The following is a 12000-nucleotide window of genomic DNA, read 5'->3' as shown; positions in this document are numbered from 1 at the left end:
CACCACCACCACCACCACCACCACCACCACCACCACCACCACCACCAGCAATGGTTAAGGAAAAGGAGGCCATCAATTTGTATAAGAGCTAAGAAGAGGGTACATGGGAGGATTTAGAGAAAGGAAAAGGGGGAAATATTATAATAATCTTAAAAATTAGAAAATTTGTTTAAAAACACTGGCATTGCCTGTTTAATCATGTTTCTGCTGTGTGGCTAGTGTCCTGCTGCTGGCTCATGCCTATACACACAAAACCTCTCTGCTTGCTTGCTTTGGTTTTGCTGTCATTCGCCCCATTTTCTTTCAGAGATAAAGTCTCCCTGTAACCCTGACTGGCCTCAAGCTTGCAGTTCTGCTCTTTGGGTCTTCCAAGCACTGGAATTATAGGTGTGGACCACTACCCTGGCTACTTTACTTATTTAAAATACAGATTGGGGGGTAGGGTAATCCTGATAATTAAAAAAAAAATTAGTAGGCTTGGTGGGTCATTTCCCCCCCACCCCCGAGCAATAAAGAAAGCCTATTTTAAAAAGTAATGAAAATGTCAAGGGGAAACAAGAAGATACTAGACAGGAAAGCTTCAGCCCAAACACAACAAAACCACTGAGCAAAAAGCAACAGAGACAACTGCATGCTTGTCTTTTAAATCTGATGCTGCTAACAGTCTATGTTTGAGCAAAAAATAAAACTGATGAGAATCTAATCATTTTAATGTGATACTTTACTGCTTCATCAAATAAGCACACACTATAACATGAATTGGACAATATAAATTCATCAAGAATATTTGAAAGGATTCAATTTTCCCTACTGTCTTTTGAGCAAATACTGCCATACTGTATGTTTACTATGCTGTGGAAGTCCTCTATTTAATATTCTCTTTAGAATTTCCCCATTAATCTTCTTGAGAAAGACATTTGCTTTCTGGTACTGTCTCCTTTGAATCTACATACCCAGCATTACTGTTTTTAGTGTGCTGGTTTTATCCTCCAGTTGACACACCTAGAAACACCTGAAAAGAGAAAACCTCAATTGAGGAACATCTCAGATCAGCCTGGCATGTCTGTGAGAGACTGTGTTAAGAATTGATGTATGTGGCTCTAGTTGCATATGTAGCAGAGGATGGCCTTATCTGGCATCAGTGGGGTGGGGGTGGGGGTGTCCCAGTGTTAGAGAATGCTAGGGCGGTGAGGCGAGAGTGGATGGGTGGGTGGATGGGTGAGCACCAACATAGAAGCAGGGGGAAGGGGATGGGAAAGGGGTTTTGTGGAGGGAAAACTGGGAAGGGAGGTAACATTTGAAATGTAAATAAATAAAGAACCAGTAAATAAAGAGTTGATGTATTGGAGAACCTATTCCTAGGCAGGTGGGGCTGAGCTATATAAAAAACCTAGTTGAGCATGAACCAGAGAGTAAGCTAGCAGTCACCTCATTCTTCAGTTCTTGCTTGAGTTCTGTGGTGCTTTCTTCCAGTGATGCAGTGTTACCTGGATGGAGGTGTTGAATTTCCTCCCCTAAACTGCTGCTGGTCATGGTATACATCCCATGTGAAATGTTCCATCTTTCGGTGTGCTCTGAAAACATCTCCTGCGTCAACCAATGTTGGTCTCAGATTCACTGGGTCTGATCTATTTTGGAGAGCCATTTCCCACCAAACCTTTCACCATCTAATTTGTTTAGTGTAAATTCTCAGTGTAGAGCCTTCTCTCTCCTCATGAGGGGCAGAAAACAGTATGTCCTAGAGAGAACAACTTACTTCTCATTCACTCTTAACCTTACTGACTTTCCTTTTATCCTTTTGTGATGGTTTGTATTCGGTTGGCTGAGGGAGTGACACTATTAGAAGGTTTGGCCTTATTGAGTAGGTTTATCACTGTGGGTGTGGGCTTAAGATCCTCACCCTAGCTGCCTGGATGCCAGTCTTCCACTAGCAGCCTTCAGATGAATCTGAGGAACTCTCAGCTCTGCCTGCACCATGCCTGCCTCAATGTTGCCATGTTCCCACCTGGAAGATAATGAACTAAACCTCTGAGCCTGTAAGCCAGGCCCAAATATATGTTGTCCTTTATAAGAGTTGCCTTGGTCACGGTATCTGTTCACAGCAGTAAAATCCTAACTAAAACACCTTTTCTACATTACCATCTCCTCTTGGTGTTATCTTTCGTCTTTGACTCCTTCACTTAACCATCATAGAGATTACTATACTGTCAGGGAAGCACCTTTTAAATTGCTGTACCAGTTCAATTTCCTCTCTTCCTTCCTTCCTTCCCTCCTTCCTGCCTTCCTTTCTTCTCTCCTTCCTTCCTTTTCTTTCTTTTTTTTGCATTTTTATCTTCTTTTTTCCTCTCAACCTTAAAGTTAAACCATATGCATCATAAACTTATTAGCAAACAAAAGATAAACCATAATAATCTGCTTGAATTCTGCTTGTTCATAAAGACAGTGACTGAAACATCTATTCTATGAGGTTTCTGAATCAACCTAAAAATAACATTTGTCAAGAATGTAAGTACCTTTACCCTTTGTATGCAGAAAAATCAGGAAGGCAGGAAGACATGGAGTGCACACAACCTCGGCAGACCCTCATCTTGCTGAACACTCTCTACACACACTACAGGCCTCTTCCGAGGAGTCTCACCTCTGCTTTCCGTTCATGAGACATATACAATCATGAGAGAGCCCAGAAGACTCCACAGCAGCTTTGCTTGTATTCATTTAAGTCATAGGTACTACACCAAAAATACTGGGTGAGGCCGTTATGTGCCAACAGAATCAGAGACTGTACATATCAGGCAAGTATTCTTTTTTATTTTTATTTTTTTTTTATTTTTTTTTTTTAATCATTAACAATAACTTTATTCTGTAGCAGGTCATTTTTCTACTGCTTCAGCATTTTCCTCTCAGAAAACACAAGTTTTAGAACTGGATCACTTGGCCCTTTCTCTTCTTGTCGCCTCCCAGTTCAAAATGCTTGCATCTCTTAATGGCCAGCATCCTCTTGGATCTGCAGTTGGGATCAACACATTCAAGCCTGAGCACAATCTTCTTTGTGGTTTTGGCCTTCTTTCGAAAAATTGGCTTTGTCTGCCCACCGTAGCCACTCTGCTTTCGATCATAACGCCGCTTTCCTTGGGCATACAGGGAATCCTTGCCCTTCTTATACTGAGTCACTTTGTGAGGCTGATGCTTGCCACATTTCTTACAGAAAGTCCTTCGGGTTTTAGGTACGTTGGCCATCTTTGCAGTAGAAGTGTCTGCGATGAAAACGTGAGACCGGCCGCAACGATCCCCGCCTCAACCGCACGCGCCCTAAGTATTCTTTTTTAAATATATATTTTTATTAGTAATTTATTTATTTACATTTCTATTGTTATCCCCTTTCCTGTTTCCCCTTTTGGCTGCAAGCATCTGCATCTGTTTAGGTCAGGCTCTGCCAGAGCCTCTCAGGGGACAGCTATACTAGGCTCCTGTCAGCATGCTCTTCTTGGCAACAGCAATACTATCTGGGTTTGGTGTCTGCAGATGGAATGGATCCTCAGGTGGAGCAGTCTCTGGATGGTCTTTCCTTTAGTCTCTGCTCCACTCTTTGTCCCTGTGTTTCCTTTAGACAGGAGCAATTCTGGGTTAATATTTTGGAGATGGGTGGGTGGCCCTATCCCTCAACCAGTGACCGTGTCTTAACCTCTAGAGAGAACCTCTGCAGGTTCTCTCGCCCGTTTGTTGGTTATTTCAGCTAATGTCATCCCTGTTGGGTCCTGGGAGCCTTTTGCCCAGATGCCAGGCAAGTGTTCTACCATTGAGCTGGAACTTCTAGCTTCACAAGTCTCTTAAACACATGTAGAAGCAGGAATGGTGGTTCAGTTGAAGATACTTGCCTAATTTAGGTCCTGGAGTTCCATGCCAAGGAGAAAGGAAGTATAGAAGGAAGGAAGGAAGGAAGGAAGGAAGGAGGGAGGGAGGGAGGGAGGGAGGGAGGGAGGGAGGCAGGCAGGGGGGAGGGAGGGAGGGAGGGAGGGGAGGGAGGGAGGAAGGGAAGAAGGGAGGAAGAAAGGAAGGAAGGAAGGAAGGAACGAACGAACGAACGAACGAACGAAACAAAAAACATGCACACAAAATTCAAGTTTATATAATGGCTGCTACTTTCAATCATCTGAACTCACCTAGGAAACAAAGCTTTGGGTATGTCTGCAAGGGAGCTTCTAGATTAGGTTAATTAAAGTGGGAGAAACCCACCGCAAGCACAGTATCCCATGGACTGGTGTCCCACACTGAATGAAAAGCAGTAACAAGCTAAGTGCCAGAGTTCACCTCTCTCTGCTGCCTTATTGCCTCACGTTCCCACCACCATAAACTCCACACCACAATGGCCCGGGCCTCTAGCCAGGAGCCAAAATAAACCTTTCCTTCTTTAAACTGCCTTTTTTCAGTATTTTGTCACAGCAATGAGAACAGGAGCTAATATAATGTTTCACTTCTGAAGTGAGTTTGATCTTAAAGAAAAGGAGGCATCCAAGTATAATGGCACATACCTGTAATTTCCACACTTCACGACCTGGGCAAAAGGATCCAAGTTTTGGGCCAAGTTGGGCAGCATAGTGTAATCCCAGTGGGGGTAGGGGGGGTGGGAGTCAGGGGAGGGGGGATAAAGGAAAATTGGAACACCTACATACAGATCAAACAGATATTAGTTTGATATACACACTTTAGACAGCTTATGAAATAAGCAAAAGGGAGATGGCTCCGAACTCAACCTTGCATTTCGTCATGACATCCGAGGGTGAAAAGGGTGCTGGAAGTGCTATATACCTCCTGATACACTTGCAAGCATGCATCCATAAACAGTATCTGCTATTACACAGGTCTTCAAAGTAGATGTGCTATAACAGATAAATGTATACAGTTACAAATAAGACGTTAGCTGAGTGTGGTGGTGCACACTTTTAGTTCCAGCTCTTGGAAGTCAGAAGCAGGCAGATCAAGGCAATCCTCACCTACAAAGTGGATTCTGGAACAGCCAGGGCTACCTTGAAAAAACGCTATCTTGAAGAAAAAAAAAAACATACAAACTTCTATTTTTGGTCTACTGATCAACTGTCTTAAATAATACCGTGACCTTGACACATGGGGATTGTTTGAATGTAGCTGAATACCAGGGTCTCGAGAGATTGTTCAGTGGTTATGAGCACCAAGCGCTCTTGCAGAATATGCAGGTTTGGTTCCCACAGCCCACACTGGTCACCTTACCTCCTGTAGTTCCTCTAGCTGTAGGGAAGTCTGACCCAGCTGGCCTCCACAGGCTCCCACATTCACACGCACATGCACACATACACAGAGTTTAAAAATAAGTTATTATTATTTTTTTAATGGAATACAGTTGGGCACAGTGGAACCTGTTCATATCCCAGTTGGGGGCTTACTCAGAAGGTTTGCTAAAGCCATAAATATAAATGACCAGCCTACCATAGAGGGGCAATCCTGTCCAAATGAGTCCAAATAAAAATAAATTAAAAAATATATACAATTTTATATGGACTCTGCGGTGATCAGTTGAGCCAACATTCACTCTGTTTTTGTGATAACCCTTGATGCCTGGCTTCATTCTCTGACAGGGCCTAAAGCTCTGGCTCCTACCGAAAACCAATACTCTGGTAACTGTTAATTCTAATACATCCCTACACACTCTCAGTTCCTTTATCTCTCCCACAATGGCCATTTCACAGGGTTTCCTACAAAGGCCTCCAAGGTTGGTAAAAGTCGTGGAAAAAGCTTTAATTAGCTTCTGATCACTGACCCTGTAACTTGACAACCAACTCTGCTGTTTCCACAGTGTAAAACTACCACATTTCGTGGACAAAAACCCAGTAAATCCCAAGCGATGGACCCATGGTTACAGAGTCTGTGGTTACAAAGTCTTACAGCACAATCTTTTCTTCCCACCATTTTGCACAAGAGGTACAGTTCTTCTCTCATTTTCTGAGGGGAAGAATTTCCCTTGTCCTCCCACTATTAATTGAGTATCCACAGCAAATCAACAACTTCTCTGTGTGTCACAATAACAACTCTCCATCTGTGCCTGGCCTAAATTTCAGGGGACTGACCCCACACCTATAGCTGCCTAGATCCCTACACAGGAGCTACAAGGCGGGATGAAGCAGTTAACAGCATGTAATTTATCTTTAGTTCTGAAGCACTGACGTACTTATTATACTTTCATTTAAACTTAACAATGTATTAAAAATCATACTTGTCAATACTAAGAAACTATAGGTAGAAATATTGTTGATTTATAACAGCTATGTGGAAGCCATAATAAATCCATTTGCTGTCAAAAATCAAGGCACGGGGAAAAAAACATGCATTTCCCTTAATACTGCTAGCAATACAAAAGTACAATTTACAGTGCTAGCAATATTTAATTATAAATTAAAATTATTAAACCATAAGATTAAAAAAGCTTGCAGTTACCCATAATTGCTATTATTAAAGGTATTAAAAGGCTAGGCTTACAACTTAATGCAAAATAATTCTAGCTCCCAAAATAGCAGTTAATTTACATATTACGGTGCTATCAGAAACAGAACAAAACCCACTTATTTGCAAGACAGAAACTTAGTCCAAATGTACATTTCAAGAGTTACCGCGTGTTAGTCCCAGCACTTGGGAAGCAGAGACAGGCGGATTTCTGAGTTCGAGGCCAGCCTGGTCTACAGAGTGAGTTCCAGGACAGAGAAATCCTGTCTCAAAAAACCAAAAAAAAAAGAGTCACTACATTCCTTCTGCTCATGTGACTTGCCCTGATGGGCACTTGTACCTGAACCTGATGCTTTTTTTTTTTTTCCAGTTTTGGAGACAGGACCCAAGGCTATGAAGGTGCTGGTAAGCACTTTCCTCTGCACTACACCTCCACCACTGAGTTTCTTGAAGCACTGAAAATAATAGCTTGTTTAATTTACAATTGTCTTTCAAGTTACAACAGAGATCCTTAGGCTTTTGTCGTTAGACTTCTGAATCACAAGAGTTTGTGGGTGCAGTAATGTTTGTAAGCACAGCTGAGATGCAAAGCTTCCAGGCTGTTCCAAAAGATGGCGATGATGACTCCAGCTTTCTAGAGAAAATGCTGGAGGCAGTGAGCACCCTGCCTTCAGGCAAGGTGTAAAGTGTTTGCAATATCTCTATGCAAAGGAGTGATCCCTGTAAGGAACATGGTCACAAAACCCTGAAAAATGAAAGTACTAAGACAGGTTTTAGGTTGAAGTTAAATTATTAAATTGTATCAAATCATCGACCTTATTTTGTAGGGTGAAAATGTGATGTTTCTATTTGAAATTAGTTCTTAAAATATCCTATACAGAGGAATTCCCTCAGTTCCCATAAGTAGCCAAGGAATATTTGGGAACTTTTTAGTGAGTCAACAACAATGAAAAATCAAGTCGAATTACACAATCTAGAAGTAGGTAACCTGCTTGATTCTGAAAAGTCCAGTATTTATACATACAGCCTCTAGTCTTCTACAATAAACAGAATCCCCATTTAAAAAAAAAAACAGTTTCATTTATTCTATATTAGAATAAATTAGAATATATTAGAATTGCTTAATAGAAAAACACAAACAAACAGGACTCAACAACTAAGATCAAATGTAACTGGTAATTTCTACAGCTTCATCAACACACTACTGAAACAGGTTTAAGGTTTTATGTGGGTGCTTGGTGTCCCAGCCCTGATCTGTGTGCTGTCCTCAGCACTTTTTAGCACCAATGCAAACATCGTCAGAATATCCTCAGAAGGACAGCTTTGACCTTTCATTTGTATGAAACAGTCTTGGCAAGTCTGTGGGTCCCAAAACCATACTGTAAGAACTAGGACCACCTCATAGGACCTCTGAACACACGAACATACCGCATTGAAAGGACTTTAGCACGCTTTCTGTGTCAGTGTAGCTCAGCCCTGGGTCAGGAGTGAGCACTTTCACCTGATGGACTTGGGGATTGTCAGCTGATATTGGTCGAGGACAAAGGGAGAAGAGATGACAGGGGGCAGGGGAGGGGTGCAAATCAACTTTACCTAGGGTGATTCACAGCTTATATAATTTGGGGTGTTGGGGTAGGAATACTTAGGATGAGCAAAGCTCTTTGGGTACTGAAATGAAATGCCTCATTAGTGTGGGGAAGCATTTCAGGAATCTAAGGAATGAATTCTTATCAGGAAAAAAGAAGTTGAACCTGTAACTAAGGCTACCAGTCATTCTGCTTGTAGAGGTGTATGAGTGAGGGGCTTTGAACTCCCCACACAAGGAAAGGGAAGCCATTCCAGTGAAGAGAGCCCCAGAAAGCTATCCAGTCAACGGTAGACTTCGAGCTTAATTTGCACTTTCCCTACACCTTATGTGAGCTTTTTTACAAGTCACACTCTGCCTGAAACCACAGGTCCAGGTATGCAAATTGTCATCGCACAATCAGGTGCTGCCTTTCTACAAAGCCATGATTCTGGCACTGACAAGAGACGACAGGCAACTTTCAAAACTACAAGTTCCTTCACAGGAGACACATAACATAACAGGCTTGAGCGCCTCACGAGACTCATTTACTCAATTTCCCAAACCCCTAGAGTTCTGCCTCCCTCCCATGCCTATCCTTCCACGCCCCTGCAGCACCTGGGAAGACTCCAGAAGTTTCTGAGAGCCTCAGACCTCATGGCATCAGATAGTTCTCCCAGAACTATCTTCAAACTGCCCTTCCTTTCACACATCTGTGTGAGATGTTCAACTACATCTTTTAACTTTCACATCTATCTCACGGTCTGATGTGCTATTCATATCTGCTTTAAGAACATGAAATATCATCTGCTCACCCGTAGGATATTTCAGTGTACATACATATTAAACAAAAACAGCGCTGGAGCCTCCTTGTGTTATACATATCACAACTAACCCTTCCTTTCTTATTCCTAGCTATGGAACATTTTACAGTGTGAACATTTTTTTAATTGAATATTTTATTTACATTTCAAATGTTTTCTCCTTTCCAGCTCTCCCCTTTGGAAACCCCTATCCCATCCCCCTTCCCTTGCTCCCCCACCCACCCACTCCTGTCTTTCTGCCCTGGCATTCCCCTACACTGGGGCATCGAACACCCTCATCAGGCCCAAGGGCCACTCCTCCCACTGATGCTAACAAGGCCATCCTCTCCCACATATATGGCCAGAACCATGAGTCCTTCTGTGTTTACACTTTACTTGGTGGTCCAGGCCCCAGAAGCTCTGAGGGGTCTGGCCTGTTGACATTGTTGCTCCCTCCATGGGGCTGCAAACCCCCTTAGCTCCTTCAGTCCCTTCTCTAATTCCTCCATCGGGGACCCATGGCTCAGTCCAAACATTTGCTGTGAGCATCCACCTCTGTATTTGTCAGGCTCTGGCAGAGTCTCTCGGGAGACTGCCATTTCAGACTCCTGTCAGCAAGTATTTCCCAGCATCCACAATAATGCACAGGTTTGGTGACTGTATATGGAATGGCTAATATCCACTTATCAGTGAGTGAATATTTTAATGCAAATTACAAGCTACTATTAAACTAGAGGTTTTGCAGGAATGAATAATTAGGTGTACCTGAAGAAGAAATCCACCTTCTAATATCTAATAGCTCTCTGTATTTCTCTAGTAACAGACCAAGGAAACCTACAGTCAAATTTACTACTTTTATCTTACACCAAAACAAAGTTTTCTCTTACTTGGAAAGCTACACATACTAGACTTTGAAAGTATTAGTTGAAAATTTGTTCAAGTGTTATTTTATTCATTTTTAAAGATGTATTTCATTTTCATGGGTCTGTACACATACATACATGCGCCTTTGGAAGCCAGAAGATGGTATCAGAGTTATAGGCAGTTCTAAGCTGCCTGACACAGGGGCTGGGACTTGAACTGTGCTCCTCTGGAAGAACACTGAGCTACCTCTTTATCCCTCTTTCATTTTTTGTTAAATGTGTCATTTGATAATTTCCCTCATGCATAATGCATTTTGATTACTCTCACTTCCCACACTCTTGAAGTGCCCACAACTACCTTCATCCTCCCTCCTCCCTCCAAGCTTCTGTCCCGGATTCGTGTCCTTTTCTTTGTGAGCCACTGAGCTTAATCAGGGCTGTCAGTGTGACATAGGTTTGGACTTGTCCATTGGAGCCTGGTGGCCTCATGAGTTGGTTCACAAGTGAAAACAATATTAGCCCCTCCCCTAGAATCCATCAGTAACCAATGGTTTATGCAGGAAGCTTTGGGCCCCAAGGATCCCCTCCCACAGTCTGACAGGGCCAGTCCTGTGCTGGCAAGCAGCCACAGCTGCTTGTGAGGTCATGACTGTTGGCTGTGACAAGCAAAGGACACAGTCCTGCTTCCTATCTTCTTGTTCTTACATTCTCCTTCTGTCCCCTCGACTGTGGTGTTCCCCGAGCCTTACGGGGTGCATAAATGTCTGCTATGACGGCCACCACTTATTCTCAGTACCTCAAGTATCTCTCTGTTCATGATTGCTTATTACACAGGAAACAGCTTTGATTATGGTCGAGAGCAGCATCTCTATGGGCTTAAACACAAGTATTCAGAAAGAAGTGTTGGCACCCTGACAGTTTAGCTATATAATCATAGTGAGTTCTCCTTCTAGGGCCTACGACTTCTTCATCCATGTTTTGTTTGTTTGCTTTCCTGGGCATTTTTAAAATATAGTAAGATGAAACAAAAACTAACATATCAGAATTGGACAAAACAGACAGAAGGAAAAGTACCCAATGACTGGTCTGAGAATCAAAGACCCAGTCATTCGCACACTCAGGAATCCCATAAGAACAAGAAACTGGAAGCCATAGCGTCTATGCAGGGGACCTGGTGCAGATCCATGCAGGCCCTATGCATGCTGCTTAGGTCTCTGTGAGTTCAAGAGAGTTCACGAGAGTTCTTATGTTAATTTTAGAGGGTCTTGTTTTCTGAGTGTCCTCCATCCCCTCTGGCTCCTACACTCTTTCTGCCTCTTCTTCTGCAGAGTTACCTGAGCCCTGAGGGAAGGATTTGATGGAGACGGCCAGTTTAGATCTGAGTGTTCCAAATTAACAAACTCTGCATGTTGTCTGGCTGTGGGTCTCTGTATTTGTTCCCACGTGCCACAGGACGAAGCTCCTCTGATGAAGGCTGAGTAAGGCCCTCATCTACGAGCACAGCACAACGTCCTCTTGTCCTAAATGTTCTACACCTCCAAGCCTGTGATGCTGATTCCTGGCCAAAAAGTCTCAGTTAAAATTTTAGCTCTTCATTTAAAAAAATGTCTTTAAAACTCTACAGATGTGTCGATAACGTACTGTTTCATTTTGCTCAAATGCAAATACCACCAACTGTTAAGCTATTTCCTGAGACTTCAAAACTTTAAGATCTTATGTCTTGAAAATCATTTATTTTTCACTACTGCTTAATAGTTCACTCTATGGAAAACCTAAATTGTTGTTTACCTGTCGATGGATACCTAGGATTATTTCTGGATTTTTGTTGTTAAGATTTATGCTGGTAAAAACATTCTTAGAGATGCTAGGAGACAGCTCAGGGTAAAAGTCCTTGCTGTGCATACATTAGGACTCAACTCCACAGGACCCATATAAACAACTAGGTACAGTTATATATGTGCCTGTTACCCAGAGCTGTAAACCGTGGAGACAGGAGCAACAATCTAGCTTCTTGGTTCAGTGAGTAACCCTGCCTCAAGGGAACAGTGCAGAGAGTGATAGAATAAGATACCTAATAGCCCAATAAAAAAAGATATATTCTTGATTATTAAATACAATTATATAATTTCCTTATTCCCTTTTCTTCTCACAAGCCCTTCGATATACCCCTTCTTGTTCTCCTTCAAGGTTTCCATTGTTGTTGCATATATATATATATATATTTATACCTGCATATTCCTAAATATACAAATACAACCTGAAAAAATAATAATAAAAAAATAAAAAAAATTTTAAAAAG

At 42.2% G+C, this 12000-nt stretch overlaps 2 protein-coding genes across 2 annotated transcripts in view; both read right to left on the bottom strand.

The window, feature by feature from the left end:
• The window catches only part of Mpp7 (membrane palmitoylated protein 7), a 163055-nt gene that overhangs the window by 82870 nt on the left and 68185 nt on the right, over positions 1-12000 (bottom strand). The gene's annotated exons all lie outside the window — the stretch shown is intronic.
• LOC114618198 (60S ribosomal protein L36a-like) lies at positions 2840-3303 on the bottom strand. Its single transcript, XM_028763890.1, has one exon. It carries the CDS (start codon positions 3235-3237, stop codon positions 2917-2919), a length of 321 nt encoding a protein of 106 aa, XP_028619723.1. The 5' UTR covers positions 3238-3303; the 3' UTR covers positions 2840-2916.

This window comes from Grammomys surdaster, unplaced genomic scaffold (assembly GCF_004785775.1).
Source record: "Grammomys surdaster isolate TR1022 unplaced genomic scaffold, NIH_TR_1.0 140, whole genome shotgun sequence".
In the NCBI taxonomy this organism is placed as follows: Eukaryota; Metazoa; Chordata; class Mammalia; order Rodentia; family Muridae; genus Grammomys; species Grammomys surdaster.
The sequence above is the reverse complement of the archived record's forward strand: the minus strand, read 5'-3'. Positions and strand labels throughout refer to the sequence as shown.

What these genes read in the sequence shown, in the direction of transcription:
- LOC114618198 (XM_028763890.1), bottom strand. Translation starts at nt 3,237, where the DNA reads ATGGCCAACGTACCTAAAACCCGAAGGACTTTCTGTAAGAAATGTGGC.